This window comes from Lepus europaeus, chromosome 16 (genome assembly GCF_033115175.1).
Source record: "Lepus europaeus isolate LE1 chromosome 16, mLepTim1.pri, whole genome shotgun sequence".
NCBI lineage: Eukaryota > Metazoa > Chordata > Mammalia > Lagomorpha > Leporidae > Lepus > Lepus europaeus.
Window position 1 is genome coordinate 59,238,733 of NC_084842.1, and position 12,392 is coordinate 59,251,124.

Consider the following 12,392-nt stretch of genomic DNA (forward strand, 5'->3'; position numbering starts at 1 on the left):
GACTATGAAGAGATACTTATGTTCCTCTTTCATGGTAACAGGTAAAATCTACAAATAGTGTTATTTTTGCCCATGACATTTGCATAACAAAGTTCAGTATCAGAATTGATTTAAAGTGATACTATTGAAACAGAAATTTAAAGGATTAAAAATAAAATCTAGAGTATGCCCATGAATTTGTAAGTATAGCATGCTTGACCAGGAAAATGGACATGAGTATTTGTGAATGGATATTGGATTAAAAGAAACTTTCAATGTGAGCCATCTAAGTTTAAATTAACACAAAGGAAACACAATTATTTGCAGAAACCATATACATTAAGAGAAAAGATGATGCTCTTTCTCTCGGCCTTCTCAGAACTGTCTGTGCAAAGCTGCTCGTAGTGTTCTCGCACGAGTCTCAGCGTCCAGTTCCAGGGCAACCCTTCCCCCCGTAAACGGCACAGGGCGAGGTGATGTGGCCTACCATTTCCTCTCACCAGATGGGCTCTGGCAAGGTCACGGCTGCGCCTGCACACAGCTGGTGTGGATATGGGACACCTGCAGGACCGGCAGCAGCAGCTGGAAGGCGTCCTGCACGTACGTGGTGCTGTTGCAGCCCTGGGAGCGGGGAGACAATACAGTCCAAGGGTTACTTCTACAGTTGGGGCTTCACAGTGTTCCCCACTTGACAAGGTCCCTCTCAAATGCTGCAACACTGCAGTCTACTGTTGTTCTTGACATGTTGGTGCCTTAAGCGAATGTAAACACACCCTTTTGGAAGGAGTGTGGCAGGCTCTTAATCATACCCACGCGCACAGAGTAATGCACCCCAAAGAGGCCAGCCATCTCCACGGACTGGTAGGAAGATCAGGGTGTGTGCATGCAGGAGCTGGAATGTCCATGTCGTCTGTCCTTTCCCCAGATCAATTCTACTGCACCGAAATGACACGGAAGCACAGTAGGAAGGAAGTTGGCTCATCCTCACCCACAGATGAATGGACGGGAATGGTCTACATGAAGCTAACTGGAGACATTCGTGTGCAGTTATTCAAAGCAATGCCTTGAACGCTGTCTTCTCCCCCTCCCCCGGCCTGTTGCTACCTTGGTTCAGGTATCTGTACTACCCAGGTTCTGTGGGGGGGCCAATAAACAGTATTAGGGAGCCCATTTAAAATTTAGGGAGCTAAAACGTGCAAATTTCCCCTGGGGGAATGAAGAACCACGTCCCCATATTCTTCATGACTGACTGTGTGAATTCAGCTGCTAATGTCTTCTGGGAGGCCAGGGGAGACATTTCTTGTGCATCATAATCTGAGCACTCTGACTGTCCCTTCAGGACCAAACTCTACAGCTCCTGTCCCTCTGGTCGTTTCCATGCCGCCATGGGGCTCCATCCCAAATAATAACTCTTGGTGCCACCACTTTGTCCTTGGTCATTTTTCTTAACAGTAAGGCATGATTCCCCAAACTATTGCTATACACATATAAGTATCCTCCTGAAGTTTTGTAGTTTCTACATTCTGCCACTGATAGCCGCTTCCAACAGCAACAACTGCTGTATATGCATCGCTCGCGGTCCACCTGGCTTGTTAACACCCTGCGGCCTTAGCCAGCTGTCCTGCCGGCTTCTTCCAGGGTGGTCCCTGCTGGAAGATTTCCCTCTGCGAACTACAGGGCAAACACACATTTGTGACCCAAGAGTAAGGAGCCTTTTTTTCCAGGCCTCCTCCTTCTGTCTTCCAGTTGTGGCAAAGCCACAGCTAAGTCGAGGGAGCCTCCTATCTGTCTACCTGTGCTAAGAGTGCCATCATGTCCTGGTGAGCGGGCAGGCCATGGAGCAAGCGGTCACAGAACCAGCCCTCTGCTCCATGGCTACACTCCCCACTTGTCAAGTTTGCCAGCCTGGAGCTTTTAAACCAAAGGCCATGGTGGCATGCAATGCCGGGCCTGTCCGTAGGAAAATCACCCCTGAGCCACACCACGGTGTGGTGGCGGACCGTCCACAGCGCTAGATCTAGTGTCAACTTGGCAGCAGACACCTGCTTCTGCTGGAGGAAGCGCCGACAGAAATAACGTGCAAGCTTAGCGCTTCTTTTTCTAATCAGGAATTCTTGAAAATTAGGTATTGTTGCTTCCCCGAGGGGGCTTACAGCTGGTTGAGCTACACCAATGCACTCCAAACAGACTGTTGATGGTAAGATTTAGGACCGAAATAACACAGGCTGCCTGGGAGAGACATAAATATATATTTTTTTAAAAAGTAGCTCTAACATCTGCTTGGATGCCAAGGCCCTTTCTTTCTTTCTCTCTGGGGGCCACTTACCTCCAACAATACGCTATTGATCATGGGATTCAGGGCCTCGGCCTTCTTGTTGCTCTGCGGAGACAAAAGCAGGAGAGCAACAGATTAGATGGTCGTGCTCCAAGGCATCCACATTTGATGCAGTACACCGGCTCTGTGGACGCAGCTCTCGGAGGGAAGGTGAGAAGTGGAAGGTTCGCTGCACCCAGGCTTCCTGTGCACTGCCTGCCTATGGAACCCTATTCCGTTTCCACAGAAACCTCGGGAGGCAGGTAGACCCTGGGACAACCCCAGTTTATGGACGAGACACTGGGGGTCGGGGAGGTTGAGTAAGCTGGGTAAGGGCGCACGGCTGGAAGTGTAACCCCAGGCCTTCTGAGCTATTTAAAGACCACAGCAGGCCTGGGATCAGGGTGAGGCGAGTGACCCGGAATTTTGCCAAACACGGGGTTGGACTCTTCAACTCCTCAAATTTTGATGTTTTGTTTATCATATTTTCACATTTTTATGTTTCAAAATATTACTTTTTAAAAGATTTATTTATTTATCTGAAAGTCAGAGTTACACAGACAGAGGAGAGGGGGAGGGAGGGAGGGAGAGAGAGAGAGAGAGAGAGAGAGAGGTAGGTCTCCCATCTGCTGGTTCAGTCCCCAGATGGCCGCAATGGCTGGAGCTGTGCTGATCCGAAGCCAGGAGCTTCCCCCAGGTCTCCCATGTGGGTGCAGGGGCCCAAGGACTTGGGCCATCTTCTACTGCTATCCCAGGCCACAGCAGAGAGCTGGATTGGAAGAGGAGCAGCTGGGACTCGAACTGGCGCCCATATGGGATGCCAGTGCTTCAGTCCAGGGCGTTAACCCGCTGCGCCACAGCGCCAGCCCCTCATAATATTGCATTAAAACATCTCACTAGCTCCCTGAGGCTGCTTTCTTTTCCTCATGGCCCCTCACATTCTGTAGGCGAGGGAAGTCCTTCATTCACTCACCCTAGCCCCACTCTGAGCTAGTCTTGTTTTCCTTTCTTTTAAATGTAAACATGGGTTCCTGGTTACAGGATACCTTCCGGATTCACAGCAAAATTAAAACATTCCTTTTTTACTTTTCTACTATTAGTCTGGGATGGGGGCCCCGTTATTTGTATAATTTTAAAAAATTTATATGACTGGCAGAAAGAGAGAGAAAAACACTGATACCTGTTGGTTTACTCCCCAAATGCATGCAACAGGGCTGGGGCTAGGCCTGGCCAAAGCTGGAACTAGGAACTCAATCCAGGACTCCCATGTGGCAGGAATCCAATCACTTGAGCCATCACCTGCTGCCTCCTAGGGTGTGCATTAGCAGGAAGCTGGAGTTAAGAGTTAGAATTGGGAATCAAGCCCAGGTTCTTTGATGTGCGATGGGGAATCTTAACCAGCATCCTAGTGGCTTAGCTAGGATCAATGCTCATCCCTAAAACATTCTTATGTATAATTTGTGAATAGGACTGCAGATTCAGAGCTTGAGAAACACAAAAACATGTAAAACATGAAGCACAGAACCTGGCATGAAGTAGGAGATCAAAAAGTGGGAGCTAGGGGGCCGACACTGTGGTATAGAGGGTAAAGCCCCCAGCCTGCAGTGCCGGCAACCCATATGGGCACCAGTTCAAGTCCTGGCTGCTCCATTTCCCATCGAGCTCTCTGCTATGGCCTGGGAAAGCAGCAGAAGATGGACCAGTCCTTGGGTCCCTGCACCCACGTGAGAGACCTGGAAGAAGCTCCTGGCTCCTGGCTTCAGATCAGCCCAGCTCCAGCTGTTGCGACCATCTAGGGAGTGCACCAGTGGATGGAAGACCTCTCTTACTTTCACTGTCTCTTCCTCTCTGTAGCTCTGCCTTTCAAATAAATAAATAAACCTTAAAAAAAAAAAGTGGGAGCTAGGCTCAGTATCATTATCCTTATCCCCACTATTGGTCTATCAGTCAACAATCTTCTCCATCTGAGATGCTGAACCTACTCATGGACAATAATTCATTAAGGAGATTGGGGAGAGAGGGCAATCTTAACAGGTCGTTTTGCTCATAATATCTAGAAGAGCTTGTGGTAAACAAAAGCATATAAATTAAACATATCTTCCCACTTACACTGATATTACTCTGCTGAGGGGAATGTAATGTCTGACTGGGGAAAGCATAATGGAGTCCTGGGAAAAACCTCTTTAAAAACATAGTCATTTTAGTAAGTAACCAGAAAATCCATTATGGTATTTGCTTTCATGTTTACTTGATTATCAATAAACCTCTAAAATATAATCAAAATGAAAGCAATAAAATGACATTGGTTTTCAGAATCAATGAGATGTGCAAGCAATTTAAATAGAGTCTGGAGAGTGATACACACTCATTAACTTCAAGTTCTAAAGAATGCTGTTTTCAAGACAGAAACAGTGCCTCCATGTCAATGCTGTATCAGAGCACAAGATTAGGGGTGCGCCGCTGTGAGGTGGCAATTCACTTCTGATTTTCCTTTTCCCAACCTGAAAATGTGTGTGTCCTGATTTTATGCATGCAAACATTTGTACAGGAGTGTGTATACACATGAGAGGACTTCAACAAGTCCATGGAGGGGCAGGTAAGTCTCTGCACATCATGTCAGAGTGCCTGGTTCAAGTCTGGTCTACACTGCTTCTAATCCAGCTTCCTGCTAGTGCACACCAATGGGGCAGCAGATGATGGCTCTACTTCTAGGGTCCCTGCCACCTACACGGGAGACCTGGATTGAGTTCTGGGCACCTGGCTCTGGCCTGGCTTTTGCAGGCATCTGGGGAAGTAAAACAGCAGATGGAAGGTCTCTCTGCCTTTCAAATAAAATAAAAACAAAGCAAAAGAAAAAGTTGATGGGGCTGGTGCTGTGGTGTAGTAGGTTAAGCCTCCACCTGCAGCTCTGGCATCTCACATGGGTGCCAGTTAGAGTCCTGGCTGCTCCTCTTCCAATTCAGCTCCCTACCAATGGCCTGGAAATGCAGTGGAAGATGGCCTAAGTGCTTGGGCCTTTGTACCCACATGGGAGACCAGGAAGAAGCTCCAGGCTCCTGGCTTCGGACTGGCCCAGCTCTGGCCGTTAAGGCCATTTGGGGAGTGAACCAGCAGATGGAAGACGTCTCTCTGTCTATAACTCTGCTTCTCAAATAAATAAATAAATCTTTAAAAAATTGAGTGTTTTATTAAAAAAATAAGTTGATAAAAAATGGAATTAAGAAGATATGTTCCTTTGGTGCAAAAATATTTTGAAATCCATGCATGGTTTTTTCATAACATGCCTTTTACCTTAGCCTTTGAAGCCTCCCCATCTAAAGTCCAAGTGCACAGCCATCTGTGGGAGCCTTGCTGCAAACAAGGATCAGGAGCCGTCATGGCCTGAGACTATGTCAGAGCGACAGATTCCCAGTCCTCCTCCTAGACCTACCTGCCCCTGGCAGAGATTCTTGAACTACACGTATCACAGATACTAAGTTATGGAAGCAACCTTTGTTTGACACTTTTTGAAACAAGTGAAGACAATGGAGCCCACAGAGGCCTGAAGCATGCTGTATGTATGAGATGGGGGACTTGGGGCTGGGGCAGTCACAGGAGCCCTGAGCTGCAGGTCATGGCAGGGCGGGGGGTGGGGTGGGAATGGCTCATGGCCTGCCTTCATCACTCAGCAGTATTGGCACCATCAGAGAAGGTACCACATCCTCTATCATTCCTCATAGCCTCCCTCCAGGTACCCCCTTCTTTAAAAAAGTGACTAAAGAGCTCACTCCTGGAATCTTACCCCAACAGCGGTTAAGGAATTCGTAAACTTCTTTGATAAGGAGGCCACTTCTTTGCACATTGCAGTAGTTAACCTGCATTAAGGGGAAAGAAGAGGCTGTGATGTCAAATAGTTTAACTGTCTGCATACAGCATTCCAGTTCGAAGGCCAGCTCACAGCGGGAAGGCGTGCTACGGACGACTTTCACCCATCATAATCCAGGATTCAGTAAGCTGAATCTCAACAAGGTCTTCTCTCCAGACTTAATGAAGGCATAATCATCTTACTTGACATCTTTGGAGAATCAAAACAGGCTACAGAAAAACACCAGGCTTGAGTTCCACATTGAGAGGGGGCACAAACCTTTGCCAGCTGGCTCGTCCCCAGCTTTTTGGTCATTGTGAAATAATAATAAACATTTGCTAAGGCCCTGTGTTAAGTACTTCTGTATGCTTAGTTACCTTTAATCCTCACAATGACCTCACAGGTAATATTATCATTTCACTGTATATAAATGAAGAAACCTTAAGATGATTAGGACAGGCAGCAGTGACCAGCAGAAGTGGGAGGAGAACTCAGCTCTCTCTTAGTATGTGGACCATATATTTATTAGATGCCTCAAAGATCCTGGAGACTATTTTTTAAGACATACCAAAATTCCAAGTTTATTCTAGCCAATCCATTTTTAGGACTTTACCCTCAAGAAAATAATGCAAGATGGACACAGATATTAAGCCAAAACAACGCTATCCTAACATTATGGATGATGACAGAAATTAAGAACAATCTACCTAATAATATGGGTATTGTCTGTTTTCTGTAGCAATATGTTTATATGACTTTTATGAAAAGTGATTAAAATGCTATTATAGAAATGATAAGCCAAGTTAAGGATCTTATATGTTAAAAGTGAAGTCAGAGAGGTAAGTTTTATCAAATATATGCCCTGTCTAACTCATGCATGCAGAATTGGATGAGCTAAATCCATCCACCCATCCATTCAAAACCTGTTTGCAGAAAGGATCGAGGTCAGGAGACACCAGAGACATTCTCTCCACATCCTGGGCAGGTGGGTAGAGCAGCACTTATGGTACAGAGAAATAAGGGTTTGGCGCAGCTTGGTAACATGGGGGTAATCAGGCTGGGAACCAGAATGGAGCTAAGAACGCCAATGAACTTCTCAACTTCAGCCCTCCTCGTTCAATTCAGAACTGCAAAGATTCAACAAGACCGAGGTGTTGTCCTCAATATTTTAATCTTTTCCTATTTTGTCCTTGTCTCCTCCTTCTACACACTGAGGTAAGAACATATGCTCTATAGGAATAGTAAGGGAAGAAATTAATGTGGTTCTTATAACCTCTTTGATTTTTACATGTTAAGATTTGAAAATCTAAACTAGATGACAAATCTTTACAAATGAAGAAAATACTACCAAAGACACTGATATTGACATTTTGGAAGATCCTTCAACTAAAAATTTACTCCCTAGCCTACAATGCCAATGCAGAAATAAGCAAAGACTGGTTAGCTGGCATAGGGTGTGAGAGTACCGAGCTATGTGTGTTCCCACATAGTTTCAGGGTGCTCTTATTTTGGCTCCCAAACCTTTATAATAATGAGTGAGCATTGCATCTGTGTTAATTTTCACAATATATAATCACATGCATCAAAGTTGATGGTTCATTTTTAGCCACATACCTACTTTTTCATGAATATTCCATACCAATTATTCTCATATATATATATATATATATATATATATACACACACACAGATATGTAAGTCTATGTATACTTATACATGTTTTAATTTCACTAGATGAACTAATAAAATAGCTGTTAATCATGGAAGAACACAATACAAAACTTATCATAGCACACCCCCCATCCACCGTGAACCAGCCTACAGCAGAGACCACCAACAGCGGAGGTCAGAGCACACAGAGCTGGTCCAAGTCCTGAGGCACAGGCAGTCTGTCTGTTTCTGTGAGGCTAGCTGAGAAGTTACATTATAGCGTCCTCCCTTCACTCCTGTGCTGTGTTGAAAATACAATTACCCTCACAGTTCTGTACTTCTAAGACTTCAATCTACTAAAATAAACATCTCCTAGCTCTAAATCATTCAGTATATCTTCCCTTAAACCTCTTCATAAATAATTCCTAGAATGTCTAGTTAGTTTTTCTTCTTTTTGTTAACATAATGCCTTTCTTAAGGGGGTCCTTATTTCTTAAGGTGACCACAGAACAAACGCATTAGTTGACTTGAAATCTGAATCTTTAGTAGCCCAGGGTGTATATGCATGTGAAATAGCTGGATGGCACATATATAGTTATTTATATTTCAGTTGGAAAAATAGGAATAAAAAGAGCAGTTACTTTATCAGAACTTTTGCTTGGTCCTGAGCTGATTTTTCTTCTTCTTGCCCGTGCAGAATTAATTCTGCTACTTTATGAAGCTGTTCAATGCAGCGTGCGGTAACTTCTGCCAGGCTTTCAATGGACAACATGTACACTTCCTGGAATAAACAAGTGCAAGTAAGAAATTATTCACTGAACCAATGCTTTCCCTTTAAAACCCTGTGACATGAAAGCAATAACACAACTCTTCAAGAAAACATCAGGTGTAACAAAGTTTACCCGAAGGCGATGGATGCATTTCAGACTAGCCTTCGTGGAATGCTCTCATGAAACGGAAGTGCCACCGGGTCCCGGGGATGGGGCAAGGCTGTTCCCAGCTGCACGCCAAGGACTCAGAGTGATGCTGGCCATACTATGGGCAGGTGTGACAGATGCTATGCGCAAGGCAGGCTGAGTGAACCGATCTCAAGGGACGTTTCTCCTTAGAGTGATCTGATCTAAAAGCTACTTTTTAAAAACTAAAATTCAACATAGGGTGACACTACTGCAATCTCCTTTGCAAATTAATTTTTTATAAAATTATTGATTTATGTATTTGAAAGGCGTAGAGACAGAGAGACAGAGCTCTCCCATCTGTCTGTTCACTTCCCCAAATGCCTACCAATGCCACTCACAAGTCAGGAGCTCAGTCTGGGTCTTTCACATGGGCAGTAAGGACATAAGGACTTGAGCCATCACTTGCTGCCTTCCAGGGTACACGGTAGCAGGAAGCTGTGATCGGGAGCTGCATCAGAACTCAAACCCAGGACCTCCAACACGGGCCATGGCTGTCCAGGAGACATCTTAACCACTAGGCCAAACACCTGTCCCACAAACTTCCCTTTTGAACACAGGCAAGTTATAAACTATGCACCCAGAAATTTATTAAACTACAGACTGTGAACTGCAGCAATGAAATTTTTCAAAAAGCTTCAAATACCCCATTAGTTATGGAGCATAAAGACATTTTATAGTAACATATTTACATATAAGATGGAGTTTTACTCTAGAGGTAAGTCAACTCGGTTGTTAAAGATCTTTTCCCCTTTAAATAATAATTGTAAGGCTATAGAGAAAAGCAACAAAATCTATGCTATGCCAAGATTGATCCTGGCATAGAGAACTTTTAGTGCTATTACATTCCTATGTGTATAGCATAATATTACTGCCCTGGAGACGTACAGCCTAGCATAAACTTACCTCTACCGTCTTGGTTCTCTTTTCATCCTGTTTGATTTCTTGAGGGTCTCCAGGCTTCTCCTCACTGGTCTCGGCCTCTGACTCTTTGGCCACGTCTACCGACATTGGGGTTTGTCCTTCTTCCACCCAGTCATGAGCTTTCTTCATGGCCTACAACCAAAAAATACGCACTTATCATGCAGTGCTGGAAACCAAGGAATTCCCAGCCCCACAACTAGAATTCAGGTGCTTTCGCTTTCAAGAGTGGGTCTCTATTTTAAAAGAGTAACAGGGGCTGGGGTGGGTGTCATGGCGCAGCAGGTTAAGCTGCCGTGTGGGACAAGGACATCCCATGTCAGAATGCTGGCCCAAATCCTCGCACCTCTGCTTCCAATCCAGCTTTATGCTAAATATGTCCTGGGAGGCAACATATGATGCCTAAGTATTTGGGTTCTGTCACCCATGTGGGAGATGGAGATGGAGTTCCGGCCTCCTGGCTTCTTCAGCCTGGTCCAGCCCTGGCTGTCACGGGCATCTGGGGAGTGACTCAGCAGAAGGAAGAAAATCCTCCTCTCTTCCCCTTCTCCCCTGTTACTCTGCCTTTCAAGTAGGTGAATATAAATAAACAAACATTTTTTTAAAATGTTGGGGCCCTTAACCCTCTTAGAAGATAACCTTGTTATTATTTTCTGGTAAATATATACAGAAGAAAAGTCTGGAGCAAGCACCACAGAAGCTGGAGACTTCAAAATATCATTTCTTAGGGCCTGTGTTGTGGTGTAGCAGGTAAAGCTGCTCTGCCTGCAAACCCAGCATCCCATATGGGCGCTGGTTCCTGTCCCAGCTGCTCCACTTCCAATTCAGCTCCCTGCTAACGGCCTGGGAAAAGCAACAGAAGATGGCCTAAGTACTTGGACCCTTGCCATTCACACGGGAGACCCAGATGAAGTTCTTGGCTCTGGCCTGGCCCAGGGCTGGCCATTGTGGCCACCTGGGAATGGAGCCAGTGGATGGAAGTCCTCTCTCTCTCCTCCTCCTCCACCATCTCTCCCTCTCCCTCTGTAATTCTTTCAAATAAATAAATAAACCTTTTCAAAAAATTATTTACTTATTTATTTGAAAGGCAGAGTGATAGATACTCAAAAGAAAGATCTCTCATCTGCTAGTTCACTCCTCAAATGCCCACAACAGCCAGGGCTGGGCCAGGCTGAAGCTGGGAACTCAATCCAGGTCTCCCAGGTGAGTGGCAGGGACCCAGCTATTTGAGTCATCATTGCTTCTTCCCAGAGTACACATTAGCAGGAAGTTGGAATTAGGAACAGAGCTGGGACTTGAACCCAGGCACCCTGGTAAGGGATGTGGGTGTCCCAAGTGGTATCGTAACTGCTAAGCCAAATGCTCATGCCAGGACTTTTATAGCAGCATTTAAAACTGATATTCAGCCAAAGATCTGTAGTATATCTCTCACTTTCCATGAGCAACTATCAAAGAAAGACACTCCTTTTTTTTCTACACAGGTTAGAAACTTAGCCAAGGCCACGGCTAAAGCATTTTCTCATCTGACAGGTCTCAGGAAACTCTTAATGCTTCTTGAGCCCAATCACACATCACACTGGGCAGAGGAGATGGCTCTGCCCCTCCTGCCTCACACAGGAGCTCTGGGAAGACCTGAAGCTGCTCTGTGATGGCTTTAAAATTATTTAATTCTATTTACTTATGTATTTGAGAGGCAGAGGGACAGAGAGAGAAAGAGCACACTCCCATGCACTGGCTCACACGTCTGCAATGGCCAGACCCGGGTGCTTGAGCCAGGTCTCCCTTGTGGGTGGCAGGAACCCAGTCACTGGTGCCATCGCTGCTGCCTCCCAGGGCCCGCACCGGCAGGAAGCTGGAGTCCAGGCACCCTGACGTAGGATGCGGGCATCTTAACTGATAGGCTGAGCACCTGCCCCGGATGAGCTTGACTTCACACGAGCTCTGTTTAAGCAACCCATAGCCTTAACAATCATGGTTAGGGGCTGGCACTGTGGCGTCATGGGTAAAAGCCACCACCTGCAGTGCTGACATCCCATATGGGTGCTGGTTCGAGTCCTGGCTGCCCCACTTCTGATCCAGCTCTCTGCTATGGTCTGGGAAAGCAGTAGAGAATAGCCCAAGTCCTCAGGCCCCTGCACTAGTGTGGGAGACCCAGAAGGAGCTCCTGACTCCTGGCTTCGGATCAGCACGGCTCCGGCCATTGCGGCCCTCTGGGGAGTGAACCAGTGGACAGAAGACCTCTCTCTCCTTGCTTCTGCCTCTCTGTAATTCTGCCTTTAAAATAAATACATAAATAAGTCTTTTTTTAAAATCATGGTTAAACCACAGGAGCAGAAACCATTTTGCCTACCTGCTATCTGTTAATGTAGAAAGGGCAGGTTCACCCAGAGTTTATCATGACAGTTGAAGCTGTTTGCCTCAGTACTATTGTTTCTGAGGTTATGCTACCATGCCTTCTCCCCTTAAAGCTCAGACATCCAAGTTTAATGCCTCCGAGCGTAGAATGCCGAGCTATCAGCAAGCACATTTGTGGAAGAAAGAAACCAACAGAGATGTCCTTGGTGTTTCCTCTTTCAGGGACAAAGGTTTACCCTGTTCAGGTAAATAAGCCAGTGCAACCTTGGAGCCACCACCCGCCCCCTCCGAGAGCGTGGCAGGTGCCGCAGGCAGATGAATGAGGTAATTTCCTGCTGTGTTCAAGTCACCGACCTGCTGGAATCAGTGACCC

At 45.8% G+C, this 12,392-nt stretch overlaps 1 protein-coding gene across 3 annotated transcripts in view; it reads right to left on the bottom strand.

Annotated features, from left to right (window-relative positions):
- Positions 1-296: 296 nt before the first annotated feature.
- FAM114A1 (family with sequence similarity 114 member A1) overlaps positions 297-12,392 on the bottom strand; it is a 65,305-nt gene continuing 53,209 nt past the window's right edge. For all 3 annotated transcript variants that reach the window (XM_062212951.1, XM_062212950.1, XM_062212952.1), the window contains 5 exons: positions 9,650-9,799; positions 8,429-8,568; positions 6,075-6,147; positions 2,306-2,359; positions 297-600 (listed from right to left, as the gene is read on the bottom strand). In XM_062212951.1, coding sequence (XP_062068935.1) covers positions 499-600; positions 2,306-2,359; positions 6,075-6,147; positions 8,429-8,568; positions 9,650-9,799 — 519 coding nt within the window. In that variant the 3' untranslated portion in view covers positions 297-498. The remainder of the gene's footprint in view (positions 601-2,305; positions 2,360-6,074; positions 6,148-8,428; positions 8,569-9,649; positions 9,800-12,392) is intronic.